General features: G+C 37.6%; 1 protein-coding gene and 1 long non-coding RNA gene across 4 annotated transcripts in view; both read right to left on the minus strand.

The window, feature by feature from the left end:
- Positions 1-17,278, minus strand: part of NFX1 (nuclear transcription factor, X-box binding 1) — a 67,646-nt gene that overhangs the window by 48,998 nt on the left and 1,370 nt on the right. For all 3 annotated transcript variants that reach the window (XR_003533045.1, XM_027675935.1, XM_027675934.1), the window contains exons 2-5: positions 13,530-14,579; positions 10,962-11,123; positions 4,687-4,764; positions 1,952-2,057 (exon numbers count right to left, since the gene is read on the minus strand). Coding sequence is in view for 2 of the 3 variants with exons in the window: in XM_027675935.1 (XP_027531736.1) it covers positions 1,952-2,057; positions 4,687-4,764; positions 10,962-11,123; positions 13,530-14,579 (1,396 nt within the window). In the remaining variant the exon portion in view is untranslated. The remainder of the gene's footprint in view (positions 1-1,951; positions 2,058-4,686; positions 4,765-10,961; positions 11,124-13,529; positions 14,580-17,278) is intronic.
- Positions 5,161-8,625, minus strand: LOC113964092. Its single transcript, XR_003533047.1, has 3 exons — positions 8,411-8,625; positions 7,506-7,511; positions 5,161-5,171 (listed from the first exon to the last, which is right to left on the minus strand). It is a non-coding gene; the product is annotated as an uncharacterized LOC113964092 (long non-coding RNA).

Here is a 17,278-nt window from a genome sequence, read left to right on the forward strand (position 1 = left end):
CAAATGATAACGCTCTACATATCTTAACTCCACCACTCTGATATAGCAAGAGGGAACCAAGTTTCTACCTGCTTTTTGATTTAGCAGATGGAGGCTGCCTGTGTCCTCATAAATACCTGAGATTCCCATATGGGGGGGAATGTCCAGAACTGGGTAACATTGATGTTGAAAGTGCATTCCTCTCCAGGTCACTATCACAAACACCCATCATCTTGATCTGCACCCCTACTATTTCCTTACCTCCAGGACTGGATGATCTCAGCATAGTTTTGCTCATGTGGAACATGAGCTGAATGATAACATTTTTAAATATGATACAACTGGTCACAAATTGGGACTCAATTTTCACAGCTTTTTGATAAGACTACTAGGGACTAGGAATTCATAGTACCCCCCAGTGGTACAATATTGCTACCACTCTTCAAAAGACTTCCCAGAAGACAATGCCAGAGACTAAGCCCCCGCTGTTGACTAGGAGAGAAAAGAAGAGAAGAACGTCTGCGTCTTCCAAGCACTACAGGGAAGTTTGTCAGGCAGCAAACTGCAGCTAGGGCATTCTCAAAGTAGTTAAGAAGTCTGTTTATTTCTTACTGGACAAAATGTATCGCCATGAACAAATTCCTCTCCTGAGACGGAGGCCTGGAGGTGGCCTCCAAGAGAATCAGTGTTCTGTTCAGGGTATCAGCTACATCAAGTGTAGTCTGAAAGATGATCTGTGTTTCAGTTTTACCCTGCAAACCACAGCAAAGAGGATCTAGCGTGATTACATGAATCAAGAAAACTGCTATAGCACTGAAATGAAATATAATACAAATCATGTGCATAAATACATAAGATAGAAATACAAATGAAATCTAATACTGAAAAGAAATCTAATACAACATTTTCATGTGTGAGAAAGAAGTATTAAAGAGTAAAAAAGTATTCTGTCACTCAACAAAATGTTGAAATATACTTGAAACAGAACACATTAAATAAAAAGTTCAGACTAAAGTTCAAGTAAAGTTCTGAGCTTTAGCAAACCTTGGAAAAAGTGTCAGATGACCATATATTTCTTGGAATGACTGAATTTTTTCACTGTGTACCAAGAGCAGAAAAAAATGCTTCTGACTATTAAAAATTTCTCAAAACAGAAATATGAGCAGACACTATGGACCAACTTCCACACATGGAAATTGAAGTTGTATACACTAGGAGCAACATATAATTTTTTTTTTTTACTAGCATGCATATTTATAGATTGAAAAAGATCATCTTATGCTGTTAATCTTAACAAAACTACCACACTGCTAAAAAAAATCTAAAGGAAAACATCCAAAACTGAAAACAGAGGTGCTCTCCTTTGCCTCTCTTCACTGAATTATACTAAAATATGTTAGCAAAACCAAATTGAGTTATATATACTGATTAAAATCTCCATGAGGAATTCTGGTTAAACCATCTGGTATCTCAACAAACAGATAAATACACATAATGCCCTTTTATCCTCAACAGTTTACAAGCCAAACAAAGAAACACAGGAAACAAGTGAGTGGTCCTTCAGTTTAACCAAGTCCCACTGATCTCAAATTAAGAAACACAAACACTATTACATGAAAAGCAGCACCGAAAACATCTACTGGACGACTGGACTCGTTTAAAATTACTTCTATTCACTATTATTTCTCTACTTCAATGAAAGTTCTTGAAACCAAGTCAGACAGCTACTTCAGTTCCTAAAATATGATAGATATGGTGCTACAACAATTGTGGACCTTCTGTTCATGCTGTCATATGAACTCACTTTAGACATACAAACACAACCTCCATTCCTTTCAGGCTTCAGCTGATCTAAAAACCTCTTTAGGTTCTAAATCTCTAAGCATATCCTGTAGTCAAAAAATACACAAATAAAGTCTTCAGAAATTTTCTCTAAATCATTTCAATATTCATATGATAAACATTTACTTACATGTTACAAAGATGTGGACAGTCTAAACACTGTCTCTTCTTTCCACAAAGTTCCCCACAGCTATGTGGGATTTCATTTCTATTCCATTCAGGATTGTGCACCTTACCTAAACCATGTCAAAGACAAAAAGATATTTATTGCTTTGAATATAAGACTGATTTTTTTAAAAATATCATACTGAAAAGAAAAAGCTATATTTTCAATACTGGCAGTAGTCTTCTTTGAAAAATAAAATTACACAGATGTTTATGTTTTTCTGTACTTTCAGTGCTGATATACATTCAACTTCTTTAAAAGAATGTACTTTTGGAATATCAAGCTCCAGAAGATTCTTTCCTTCTGTACTGAGTCAGCGGACGCATAGGTAGCTGGTACTTTACATTAAATTAAACTGATAAAGTACATAAAAATTAAAAGCCCCCTTTAGTTGGTCAGGTTGCGAGGAAGCTAAGAAAATTAAAGGGTGAAATTCACTTGCTGCCTCAACGCAGCAGGAAAAAAAAAAAAAAGGAAAGAAAGAAGATCTAGCTGCTATGGTGATGGGGAACAGGGAATTAAATAGGGGAATAGGGAATTAAATGACTGGGCAAATTATAAAAGTCCCTTCTCTAAAAAGAAGCATTCTACATTAATCTAAACATTAAAGGTTGATGAAGTTTGATGAATGCAGCAGGAAGTCTTAAACAAGAAGTATGTTAGCTTTGAGTATTCTGTATTTAAGATAAGCACCAAAACATATTTTAATTAATCTGACATACTGCTATCAAATCTCATAGTTCTAAGTGCATGAGATGACCATCAAGGTTAAGGTTAATTGCAATGGTTAACACTCCCCTGGCTTTCTTCAAGAAAGGAATTAAATTACCAGTGAAGGAACCCAGCCAATGTTATAAATTTGAGTTGTGACAATTTAAAGCAGCAAGAAAAATTTCAGGTGATATAGTTACATAATTTTAACTCTTTTAGTACATCTTTGTATATTCTACAAGTAGTAAGTTTAGAAAATACAAATAAATGCTATAAATAGCTTGCATTCACCTGAGTTTCAACTAAACTAACTGAAAATTCAGGAAAATCCCAAAAATCAGAAGCTTCAGAAGAAAAATAAGCTAGGAATTTCCTCATAGAAGGGAGGGGAAAACATAAAAAAAACACACTTAACCACACTCAGTACATAGTCAGTATTTTGCATCAAATAGAAGATAGCTTTGCACGTGTCCAAATTATGTATCATTAACACTATCTAGAGAAGATTAAACACTTGCATTACAACATTGTGCTCTGCAAATAGTAATACTGCGGACAACCTAAAGTCCTTACTGTAGATCTCCTAAAACTGTGAAATGGTCTTTAAGCTCGGGCACAATTTCTTCCCTATTTAACAGACAGACGACCTGTCTTAAAAAGTCTAATTTTCATTTGGTCAACACAATCATTCATGGTCAATTCATTCTAACAGAATTATTATCCCTATACTCATAAGATATTTAAAACCTCTGTCTTAGCTGCACTGCACTGTTCCTAACCAATTCACTGACACATTTAGACAAAAAGAATTATAGATAAAATTGTTTCCTATTTCCCTTTCTTTAGGGCAAGTTTACTGACACCAAGTTCTGGTCTCAACTTCAGAACATCCTATTTTGTAGAAAGAGAGGTGAAATTTTCCAGTCACTCTGACCTAAGGAAGGGAAACCTATGTGAAATCAGTACAGATTTCAGAAATGTAAATCCCAAACAAAACTTATCCACACGTGTGCAATTAAGTTACATAATTCATTTCTCCTTTTTTGTCATATATTTATGGGCTGGTGAATGCTATACTTGTGTCATTTACCTTTTTTATTAAACATATTGTAATGGGTTTGTTACTCTCTGGGAGAAGGAAATGGAAATAGGATACGTCATTTGATGTGTATTTTACCAATAAGATATTCCATACTATGTTACATCAGCTCAGATATAAAAGACGGGAAGGAAGTAAGCGCTCTCTCTTCTCTTCCCAGTAGCTGCATGGTGGTGGATGGGCCGCTTCTTCTTCAGAGGAAAATGTCTTTCGTGGAGAAGTAGTCTTTATTGTTAATTTTCCCTGTGTGTATAGTGCTTAGTTCTTTTTTTTCCCCCTCTCTGTGTAAATATAAATCTGCCTTTCTTCGTAAATCTCGGGGGTTTATGTTCTTTTCATCTCCCCTTTTCCCTCTGGCCGGGGCGGGGGGAGACCTTCACAGCCTTGGTGGACACCTGGTGTTCAGCCAAAGTAAACTATCCCAGGACAGATATATACACATAAAAATCTGAAAAGTCTGAATATTTTTTCCTATTTAACCTGTATGTGTCCCCGAACAACAGAAATGACAAAATTGCTAAATCAATTTAAAGGTTTAGGTAGTTGTATGTTTGGTGTATCTCGCCAAAAAAAAGACATAACACATGCAGATTATTTCATTCCTTCTACCGAAGGAAACTTTCAAGATACTAGCCCAAATCTATCATCATTCCACAAAAATCACTATTTTTACATAATGATATGAAAATATTTATCATTTCTGATTTAGCATTTCTTTATTTTTCAGGCATCATATGTGTGATTCGCTGTGCACCCATGTCCCAGTGTCAATTTTTTTTTAAGTTAAATTTCAGGCATGTAAGTAAACAAGCACCAACACTGAAATTCATATTAAAAAAAAAAATCAAAATGACAAAACTTTTTCTTTACAAGCAAGCAAGAAACTCACCACAGAAACAAGTGTAAGTCTTAGGAACTTGCATAGAAGCATTCTGACAAGCTGGACATCTCCAACCACTATTGCCATCTGTAGATAAAAAAAAACAAAAGATAAAAAAACCTTGAAGGAGCTAATCTGCAAACCTAGAATAAGTGCTTTTGCCTTGTTTCTTACCACAGGTGGAAACAAACTATTTTTTTCCATTTACTCAGAAGTAGTGAAAAAGCAGGTTAATAAAAATGCATTTTATACAGTATCAACATCTGTACAGCAGTGCTACTACATTTGACCAGGCTTCAGTTCTTTATAGAAGCAAAACCGAATTTTAAAATTCCACTTTTTCTCGTATCATATGCCCTCCTACAAGACATACTGCTAGAAGATAAGATAGTTGTCACCATATCTAAAGATGCGAGAAACAAAGTGTTAAAGAGAGGGAAATGGGTAATGATGCCTGCTTAGCTGGTGCTAAGAAAAAAATCTAGGAGCCTTAGCTGGGGTGAGATAAGAAAGGGTTTAATTGTGTCAAGGCAAGAGATGTTACACAACGCGCCCTGGGCTGTGCCTGAGATGTTACATTTATAACAATATCTGGCCAATCCCAAGTGTGTCCACCCTATAACTTTTGGCCTGGTCCACCCCCTGGCCCACCTCCTGGAATTGGGTTGGGGGGCTTTTTGGGACCCCCTCTTCATCATCCTTCATCATCTTCGGGGTACAGAGAGCAGAGTCACCCAGTTCCTTGACTCTGTCCTGCGGTTTAGGCCAAGATACAAGCGTTCTCCAAACAAGATAGGCTTGCCTTGACTAAGAGACTAAACATTTTCTACTGGATATGGGAATAGGGTTGATATGGGGAGTATGGAATGGGGTGAGAGGATTAAGGAATGTATAAACTAAGGGGTACTACGGGGAGGAGGGAGAAAGGGGTTTGTTTCTAAAATCTACTTCTATTACCTATAAAACTTGTAAGGCTTACAAAATTAGAAAAATAAAAAACATTAGGGGGCTTAAGGCATCAGTAAGAAAAATGTTATTCTCTAGTCTAAAGCACCATCTATATTTTCCTTTTCTTTATCCTCTCATGAGTTTAAGTGTCCTGTAGAAGACCAATTTAGTGTTGCTTCATGTCCACAATAAATCAGTGTTATATAAATCAGAATAATCTATGTTGTTCATTTAAAGTTGCTAATACCTAGACATTGACTAGGACATTATTCTTCAAGCTGGTATTTTAAATAGTAATTTTCTCACTTCTGCGTTCCAGAAGGGTGCTGGTTAGCAGTAAAGGAAAAACTTCAGTGTAAGGAAAGTGAAATTAATGAAGATGTTTCCCAAATTCAGTACACATCTGGCTATGAAGAATATGAATGTGAAAGCACTACTGAACACAACGGGGGGCGGAAAGAGAAAAGATATATGTTTTTTCATATATATATATATATATATATATAGATATTAAAAAAATTAAATAAACTGATTAGCACTTTTTGTCTCTCTTACCTAATCAATTCAATGCTGGTAAATTAATAAAGCTGTGATTTTAGAACTGTTCTTCACAATTAAGAAATCTGACCAAAATTCATGATATTTTCATGTTACAAAAGCAGAAAGGATTGCAAACAGGAAACTCTGTCCGATAAGACAATTGCCCTACAACAATGCGCACACACACCTAGGTTCCCTTAAATTGGGTTGAAGACATCTTACATTAACCATCATAATCCGCAGCGATAATGATTTTAACAAACTGAAAATGACCCAAATTATAGGCTCTAGAAATGCAAATCTAAAGCACGTATATATTTCATGCCTATTCTTACCACTCATTATCCTGACTCATATCATTGTGCCACCAAGATTGCTGCAGTGATCTGTACAATAAAGGGTTGAGCAGCTGTAGGACAGTGGCACAAGGCATTTATTCTAATATTCATGCTCAAGAGCAATCTGCATTTCCTAAGATTTTTTTTCTTTTGACTGCTACAAAAAGAAGCATCTCAGAAGCAGCACCTCAGAGTGTTAAAAGCTACAGGTAAAAACCAACAGACTGAAATATGGATCTGCTGACAAAACTGTTAGCACCTTATGTGGCTCCTCCTAAAGCTAGTATACTAAACCCTAAGAGATTATTTTGTACAGTATACTTAACAACTCCATTAACAATTTCTTTCATTGTTATTCCATGTTAAGTTTTTCAAAAGCTGTGAAGGTAAGTCCACCTTGAAAGCTTCAGGAGGCCAGCAGGCAGCCTCTCCTATCAGCAACTGCCCGGGAACAGGATGCCTAGTCCTCTAAAAGCAACATTTTCTCTAGAGTATAGTGAAGGTCCCCATAAAATAGGAACCTTTCACCAAGCAAAACAGCCTTTCAAGATATATTTTGTTCTTCTTCATCACTGATTATCCTTTGCTCTTTTAAGACGTAAATAACATTCATGCGGGTCCACCCACAAGGAACATACAAAGTTGCTTTCCTCCAAAATTAGAATGAATAAAAGTTTTCTTCAGGATTCAGATGCAATTAGAGTAGTATAGAATGACACCTGACATTCACATTTGTAAAGAGTGGTCCTATAAACACTCCTTACAAATCCTGATTACTGAAGCAAGTGAGAAGGAGGATGACCCTACAGAAAGAATATTCCACTTTCTTGACTATTCTCATAAACAGATGCAAAGTAGGCAGAATTCCAACCAAAGACAGCAAAGGGTAATTGTCTAAGCAAAATCAACACACCTCATTCCATTTTACTAGAGATTGTTTTAGTATTTGCTATCCTCTCCCTCCTTCTGGGATAAAAAGATTCCTTACTTATAATTACTTACTTATTACTTATTATTAATTCAGAAGCCATGTTAGAGGCCAGTATTGGATTGGTACAGATCACTAGCCCACTTGGAAGTGGAGGCCATGGGCAGAGTAGAAAGACACAGTTGTAATAACTCAAATACATCCAATCCTTCCAGACAAAATAAAAGTACCAGTTAAATTACCTTCTCTGCAAAGAAGGGACAAAATGACTTAAACTTTTGTTCCATCAATGTAAGTGCATCATTGAAGCATCAGTTTTTAAAAAAAGTTGAAAAAGGAAGGGGGCAAGTGACAACGATTTCCCCTTTATAAAGTTCTTGTGTGCAGTGCAGATATTTTTGTCAGATTGACCTTAGCTGTGTGATATCTAAAGGTCACATTCCTTCAAGACATAATTCAAAATGTTAGTGAGATGCTTGTTTCCTCATAGGAAAGAATCTTTCCACATGATGGCAAAGTGCTGCTGACAACCTACATTGCAGAAATACTAGATGTTGGATGTCAACTGGTTTAGGTTCAGATGCAGATTGAGATCTGGGTGAGAGTCTAAGACAAGAGGCTACAAACTGCCAACAAAGGGCACGAAGATGGGTGACACCAGTCAGGTGAAGAGATACTGAGACACAGCAGGAGTTGTGAACGGCCAACCTTTTAGATAACAAAGGGCACAGAGAGCAGTGACCTGAGCCAGAGAGCCAGGTGGATGGGCACTGGGAGAGATAGCAGGAGTGGAGGATTTGGGAGGAAGAGCGAGCCTTGTGCACTCTTGGACTCTGAAGGATAAAAGTCCACGAGTCTTTTGTTAGGGGTCCCTCCACAGAGGCACCAGCTTTAGCTGTTTCTGTATTACTGAACTGTGAATAAATTGCTTACGTAACTAGACATCTGAGACTCTCCTATGGGAAACCTGGGGTCAAACTGGTAAGGAAACCTGTGGGGAATCTCGGCCGGACTGAGACCCTAACATGGAATGAAAAGGTGACTGAGAATGGAGGCCTTAGTCCTGACAATATATCGATGCACCCTGAGAGAGGAGAAAAACACCAGGAGAAAGCTGTCCCATGAGAACAAGGACTTATTTTGCACAAAGTGGCTAAGTAGAATGTAAACATGAGAAGAAAACAAGAACAGATGTGCAGAGACACTGTGGGAAAGTAAGACTGTGAGAGTCCACCTATCAACTGTGAGATTGTGTTTTGTGTGTTTGAATTAACCTGTCTGTATAGAGTACGTGTGCCTTAAAACTGTATATAAGGAGCTGCAAAGTGCAGCTCGGGGCTTCTCTTTTCTATCCAATAAACTTTTCTGCTGGATATTCTGTGCTGCGTCCGTTCCAACAGCGACAGAAACCTGGTCTGACTGTGTGAGTGGGGTGTGGAGGGAGTAAAGGTGGGCACCTGTTGGTTCACTGCAGCTGCCTGCTGTGAAGGGGCTTCAGTCTCAGCAGTTAAAGTTCTGGTGTTGAGAATGCGACTGCCAGAGAGCTTTGTAAATGCTCAGGCTGTGAGGTTTCCTCAACACGAATCACAGGTCTAACGTTAGCAGACCGAGAAGAGAGCAACGCCCTGTGACTCCCCACAGATAATCAGGAGACTCTTTCACTCGCCTTGGCCAAACCAGATGCCATTTTTCAGATGACTGTCAAGACAATAGAAGGCAAAGAAGTCTCAGAGGAAAGACATCTTCAGTAAAAGAGAGGCCCTAAGAAGAGAGATACTGTAGAGTGCAAGAAGACTGTTACAGTAACCTTGTTCTCCAAGGAATTTCTAGAATCTAGACATCTAGAACTAAAAATAGTTCCTTGCACTTCTTGCCATCCAAAGATGTAGAGCCCCACACACCTTTTACTTCATTGACACTGTGTAGCAGGATGCTCTGCCCTGGAATGTGACCAAGTAACTCTAACAATTTGCAAGGCTATCAGTGGTGGGCTGAGAGGGGGCTCATGTGCTAGTTTTGGTGTTGAATTATGCCAAAACCAGCTGGACACATCAACTCCAAACTAACATCTTGATAGTGAGGCAAAGATTTGGCAGATAAGCTGCTAAGCTGACCTGGAGACATGACTGGCAGTCAATCATTTTATAATATAAAGTCCAGTTCCATGTTCGCATGGTAAATTTCTTCTAACGTACTCTTCTTGGAATGTGTGTGGAGTTTTCTCCCTTGAAGTGGGGCTACCTCTCAAGTATAGTCCTGGAGGTTGAGTGAAAGAGATTTTTGCCCAGGACAACTGGTACGGGTGAGTTACATCAAATCTCGACTTAATAATTGTTTCTGGATTTTTTTGCTAGCTTTAATATAATTGCTTTGATACAGTGCACTATACTATATTATACTAAACATTTTAGCTTTTATGCACTGTAGTAAACAACTCTGATTAAGATCCTTTGTCTAGCCATTTGTCATAATAAGTAATACATTCTATATAAATATATCCAGTTTGCCATCTTCAACCCTTCAGGACAAAGTCGTACTTTTAAAACGACTGACAAAGTCTGATGCTAAGATTGGATCCAGCTGCCTCTCTGAGAAGGACTTTAGAAAGCAAGGGGGTCCTTTCTGCACTTCATGACTCAATAAACTTCTCTAATAAACTTTGTCTGAAGCTCCCACTCCTACTCACAACACAATGATCTAGAATAGTTCACTTCCCTCTCCAACTGGACCCACCTTTGCATTGGTGCCAACTTGATGACCTGCTACGGACCTGAAAATTTTTATGCTGGTTTCTCTCCCGCACTGCTAGCCACCACTGTACAGCTGCAAAACTCTGAAAAGTTTACTCAGAACCTTTGCTCAGACACTTTGCCAGGCGCATGCAGACACACACACACACTCAACTCCCCCTCGATGCCACCAGACTTCCAGAATCCTCCAGAAAGATGCCCACAGATCTTCTGTGCATGCCCAGAACCCCTCCTGGAGGAGGTATTGGGGCACTTATTGGAAGAATCAGGGTTATAAATCCCCCAATTTTTTATGTGTATGCAGGCCCCCTCCTCTGATGGACCAGGACTATGTATTGCGACCATGATCACCCACACGTCACTGGAGCCACAAATGGTGATATCTATCTCTTTTCCTATCTCTCTCTATTTTTCTTTTTCCAATTTTCCTCTCTTAGGAATGGCTATATACCCCTTTTTGAATGTTACCTTTTTTCCCAGTTATGTTTCAAAGCAGTAGCTCTAGTAAAATTCATTGTTTTATTGGTTATTTAGCATCATTTCTCTTTAATCCACCCCAACAGATCCCTTTAACAATGAACCTAACTGCCCTGCCTCAGAGGCGGGTACAATACTGGTTACCCTAAACCAGTATTTTTAAGTAGTTTTCCAACACAAGAAACACATGAACTGGCTACTATATGTATTTGAGAGAAAAATTATTTCTACATATAATATACATTTGAGAATATATATTATATATAATAGGTAAATATAATATAAATTTGAGAAAATACCAACCTTCCGCTTGTGAAGCTGGTGATCGTGCCCACTTCTTAATGCAATTCAGGTGGAATACATGATAACAATTCTGACAGCTCCACACTGGGGCTACTATTCGGACCACCTCACAGCATACCATGCACTCATACTTTTCTGTGGTCAGCTGTTCAATCAATGACCCTGCAAATGAAATATATTATTTGTGCATAAAACATCAGCTAGCTGAGAAACAAAATTCAAATTAAGTTCCAAGACTTCTTTTATATCATAACAAAACTTCTTTTACCTGTGTGGCTATAAATAAGATATTGGTTTACTCCTGGAAGATTTCAGTTTGATACTTTGTATACATTTCTTTAGTTTCAGAGCAGAAAGAAAGGGAATGAGATTCCCATGAAAGCGGCAACAAAAATTCCTGCTGATGAATGGCACTCATTCTGATCTTACAAATTAGTCAATAGTCTTAAGAGTGGCAGAAGCTTGAGATTTTACTCATCACTTTATATGGGAACTTTGTCTTCGCATAAAGTTTAAACCAAAAAGATGAAAGTTCTTAGCTACAGAAATTTCAGCCAAAATTAAACTTAATTCTTATCCTTGAGTATTCCTGGGGAACCACACAACAAATATCAACAGTGGAGTGCCTGAATTATGGGAAAAAGCCCTTTGTAAACTGACTGTTTTAGGAGTGGAATTACTGGGGAACAACAGTAGAAGGACAGGGTCTTTTGAGCCATATGAAAGAATGCAAAAAAGTACTTTGAAAATAAAGAAAGAACTCCACATGAAAGTCAAAACCACCTGAAAAGTTAGATGTGCAGCCATAACAAAAGCACAACAGCTTCATTTCTGCCATCTTAATTCTCCCATCAAGGTAAGGCTACGAAGTCCACCTTAAAAATGTCCACCGAATTTTAAAATATCTTAAATACAAGCGTAAAGTAAAAACGTAACGTTTTTAGAGTGTGACAATACAAGGAAAGTTTGAATTCATAATGAAGGAAAAGAAAATGAAAATAACAGAAGAAAATTACTATAAATTCAAAATGTGCTTGTACCACACATGAGTGCAAGCAAGCCCGTGGCTGCCTGGAAACTTGCAAGTGTTAATACTGTATGCTCTCCTTAATAGGATTTTCAAGTTTCTTTTCTAGCCCTCCTGCATCAAGCACCACAAGATTTAAAATTAACAGTCATTTCTCCTTCTGTTCTCCCATAATTATCTGCTGTAAAAGAAGCATCCTCACCTGAAACGTACTTTTCTTCAGAAGCGTAAAGCTATACCATACTCAGAAACTATAGCTGTACCATAAATAGTTAAAAAAACACAAACTCAGTCCTCTGAAAATAGTGGTAGACACTGTTTCCAAAATAGCTTGCAAATAAAGCATGCAAACAAAGACTGCCATTTTGGAGGGAGAAGTTCCTTAAGTTGCCTGTAAAAGATTACTACTTCTCTTCCTGCTTTTTGCACATGATGTTTTTCACTTAATAATAATGCTGGGAGAAAGACTGAGTTTTTTTAAAGAAACCAGGAGCACAAAAGTTAATGCATTTAGGTTACAAAGGATTAAGGAAGATCCTGATCCTTGAGCCTCTCCTAATGGAAGAAAATTTCTGACTAGAGCTATGCTTCCCAATTATGCTACTATTTTTTCATGTCTGAAATAGAAGAGATGCTAAGAAGAAAAATTTTCTATAGATTTGATACCACAGTTATGATAACAGGAACTACTCTATCCATCTCTATCATTCTGGGCTGCAGAAGATAAGGTTGAGATGCTTTGTAAAAAAAACAAATTAATATCATTCTTGGTGTTTCTCCTTATTGCCTCTGAACACTTAAGCCTCACAATTTAAGTGCACACTTAAGCTTATGTAAAACTGAAAGAAAAAGCTACCTAGGTTTCTGTTGAAACAGAAACACTATTTAGTGTTTCTAATAGCACTGAAGAGATTCAGCTGATTTCCATTTAATGTTTTCAGTCACTAGTGGTACGAGTCGGCAGAAAATTTACTCTGACATTCAAAACCTGTGAGACTGCTTTACACTGTGAACACTACGTTTCTGTTCTCAAACTTCCAACAATAGTATCCAGAGATCGCCTCTATTTCTAATCACCTTTCAATACTACCATTGCAGGAAAAAACCACAAAATTCAGTTAGGAGCAGAATACAGTTTCTGTCTGGCATTTTCCTATTTCTACACATAACATGAGACAACTCATTCTGCAAAAATCACTTTAGCATTGTCCTTCTCCAGTCCCATTGTTCAGAATGCTTAGAATTTTACTCCCACAACACACACATTTTAACATGGTCCCTGACCAGGTCATCATTTGCAGTTCGATAGAGAAAAAGAAAAAAACTTAAAACAAAATCTGTCCTTCCCTAGTAAACTTATAGAACATGTCCTCACTCAGAAACCATGATCTACATTTAATTCTACCTTCTGAAACCAATACCAATCTAATGTGAAATATTAAGCCTCTTCAGCTACTCAAGGCAGTAGTTGAAGAGAAGAGTTTAAATTATTCATGATTGTATCTTTAATGCAGAAGTACAGGACAGTCTGGAAAGCTTACCTGTATGAGTTTCTTTGTTTTTTGGTACATCACTTTGCTTTTTCCAGTACTGGGTCCAGCTAAAATGAAGTGCAGGTGCCTGATCCCCCTTTAGCAGGAACTTTCTTCCACTGAGTCTGACAGACTCAGACAATTGATGTCTGACTTCCTTTGTCAAGTTTTCATCATTTTTGTGGACAGGGAGTTCTTTCTTCCTTTCATTTTTATCTTTTGGAGTATATGCAAGAGAAGACTTCTTACCTACTTTTGTATTCTTACTACGGTGAGAATCGTGTCTTTTCTGACACTCCTTTTCTACTGAGGGTTTATTCCACACAGGCTTCCGGGGATATCTTTTGTTTAGATAATTGTAGCTTTTTTGCTCATCCCCACTACCAACAGGTGCATCACAGAATGCCTTTCCAATAGAAGATTCTGAAGAGTCAGACTGTGTCAAATCCAAAGATGGAACATTTTCAAGCAGCTCTACTTTCTGTTTAGAGCTCACTCTCTTTTCACGGTCATGTACTTGCTTTCCCTTCTCCCTGAAACCTCTTCCAGATGCATGCATCAGATGCGTTTTCTTTGGCTTTGCTCCTCTGCTATCTGCATTAGGTACCTCCCTGTCACTCTCTGAGGAGAGAAAATCATTGTATCCTCTAGGAGGTGCTCTTCTACTAGGTACTATTGCAACATCTGAAATTTCTGGACCTGCAACAGCATCAGCAGCACTTTGCCTTATCTTATTTCTAGTACATGTGCTATCATTTCTTGATCTGTGCAATCTCTGGCTTGGCAAGTTGCGATTCTTCAAACTTTTACTGGTACTAAAATACTGGTGGAAGTCTTCAGAATTCCCATATTGACTTTCTATATTACAAAAGCCATGGTGCTTTGTGGAAGAGCTTTCACAGCCTGTACCTCTTTCAGAAGACAGACTAGGAAACGATAAATTACTTCTATTCTGATTACTGTTAGACTCTTTCTTATCTTTATTTACCCAGTTTATATCTGTAGGTTGTCTTTCTCCAGGAATGGAATCAGCAGCATCAGGATTGAAATTCAATGTACCTAAAAATTAAAAAATAGAAGCAAATATGTAAAACTATGAAATAGTAAATACTTCTTTTCAGCAAAATTACCACACATGCAAAGGTCCAGAAGTTCAATCAATCCCACATTTCATACAACAACTGCAAACAAGTTTCCAGAAACTAGAACTGAATCATACAGTGCTTTGTAGAAGCCTCCTCTTGTTATCTTTACAGAAGGACTGTGATGACCCAGAGTTAAGAATATAAAAATAAAAGATAAAGAAAAACGTTTGAAGCAGTACAAGACATGCAAGTGTGATAATCAATGTTTAATAGCTGAAGTTTTTCCTAGCACGTTTACATACATACATACACGAACCTGAAGAAAAAGGCGTTCTTTAAATACAATTGTCTACATCTGAAATTTTAATATTATACAAAACTTTGAATATAAATTAAAAGTAGCAATAGTAAATGTTTGCATGAACTCTGATTATACTGTTCTACATACAGACATATTAAATAGTAAAGGGACTATCCAGGGCAGCTTTGAAAAATTGTTTTTCTGAGGCCATCAACATCACCCATGCTTCTACTTCAGAGGTCTTCTGTAATTTCTATGTCTCTAAATAAAAGAAAGAGGTGTACATAGGAAATTCTATGTTGCTCAGTTTCCTGTAACATTGCGCCAGCAGTGCCTGCCTGTAACAAAATTATTAGGTGAATATCAGGGACAGTTTAACAGTCTGTGGCATATTGGTTAAGTCTTACACAGGAACATAAAAAAGAGAAGAAATTTCTAAAATCTCATGGGGGTACTACCGATTTTACAGGTTGAGTAGGTTACCCCTCATGGTAGGGCAGGGTGCAGTTTATTCCTAGTTCATGAGAATTCAAAGAAATAAGTGCTTAGGCTATGACTTAGACCAAGAGACTCTCCAAAAAGCTAATGCTACCTAGGTCTCTCAAGTACTGTTATAGGTTTAAAATCGTCTCTTGTAATTTTACCATACCACCATTAGGGGGTACGTGCTGACAACAGCACCATGATCAATACAGAAGTGGAACGAAACAAACAATACCGATTAGTACCAGTTTTTCTGACTGGACAAGCACTCATTTTTTAATTGACCCCTTTTTATCGAGATACTATTTTTGGCTGAATTTATGGGTGTCTCGAGTACTGTGTGCAGTTTTGGGCTCCACAACACAAGAAGGTTATAGAAATATTAGAATGTGTACAAAGGAGGGCAACAAAGACAGTGAAAGGACTAAAAGACATGAGGAGCAGCTGAAAATACTAGCCTTGTTGAGTTTGGAGGAGACTGAGGGGTGACCTCATTGCTGCCAACAGTTTTCTCATGAGGGGGAGTGGAGAGGGAGATGCTGATCTCTTCTCCCTGGTGGCCAGTGATAGGACATGATGGAATGCCTTAAAGCTTCATCAAGGAAAGGTCAGATTGCACAGTAACAGGAAAAAATTCTTCAATTAAAGGGCAGTCAAGTACCAGAAAAAGCTTTTCAGGGAAGTGGTCCTGACCCCAAGCTTTTTAGTGCTCAATAAGTGCTTGAATAATGCTCTTAGATATCTAGTTTAACTTTCAGGTCGCCCTGTGTGATGTCAGGCACTGGACTCAATGACCCTTTTGAGACCCTTCCAACTCAATATTCTAGGATTATATATTCAGTTTATATAATATCTCTCAGTTTAAGACAAAATTAATTTGAGGACTGATGTCTTCAGTTTTAAAGTAATTCAAATAACCAATTCTTCCACCTAAAGACAGATGACAATATAGTGTGTACATAACAATGTATTTGTGTCAGCACTATGAATACCCAGACAAGAAATGGTCCAGTCAGCTGAACATGAAGCATAAGTTACATGGAAGACACTCCCTGCAAATCTTACAATACCTGTATTAAACCGTACCACAAAAAAAAAAAAGAGGAATGGTGCATTCACTTTCCTGTTCACCCTTATAGACTTTAGAGAAACTCCCTGATATCTTCAGTTTAATGATACATTGTACCATGTAAAATGCTCAGCTGCCATTGTGAGGGCAAAACCCAAAAACTACATTCAACAGCAGTTACACCAATTGATGAAAAAAATCCATTAACAGCTCTTAAATACAATGCATTTGTCCTTTCTAGGTGCAGAGGGACAGAAACTAGAAAGGCATATCAATGTGAATAATTATTCTACAGTTGTCTTGTTCCTTATATTCTTCCTCTTTGTTGTTTCCTGGAGGTCAATAGTTATTCACTATTGGCAAAATACACTGGATGGGCTGCACATCTGCAGCGTTTGAAAACTGTCATTCTACAAGTCCCTGATCTACCTCAAAAGCAGAAACATCTTTCAATTTTAAGCTCCTAAAATCATACACTCACTCTGTCCATGAAGTTGCAGGGCAAAAGCCAGTTTACACCCTAACACTGCACAAGTGCAATTCAAAACTTACCTATGAGATTGTTGTTGATAACACAGTATTGGCACAACAATGAATCAACTTCAGGAACTTATGTCATGCAACAGTATCTGTTGCACTTATCTTAAGTATTATAAGGCAAGCATAGAAGTGGTGCATCATCCAGACTAATCTACTGCTTTTCAGTAAAGCAATTTTTAGCTCAGTATACCTATTTAAGACTTTTTATTCCAATATATGTAAACCATACAAAAGATTTCACGATCAGAGCTGACCTGCAGCCTGATAGAATGAAAGATAA

This window comes from Neopelma chrysocephalum, unplaced genomic scaffold, assembly GCF_003984885.1.
Source record: "Neopelma chrysocephalum unplaced genomic scaffold, ASM398488v2 Primary Assembly neopelma1_26, whole genome shotgun sequence".
Classification (NCBI taxonomy): Eukaryota; Metazoa; Chordata; class Aves; order Passeriformes; family Pipridae; genus Neopelma; species Neopelma chrysocephalum.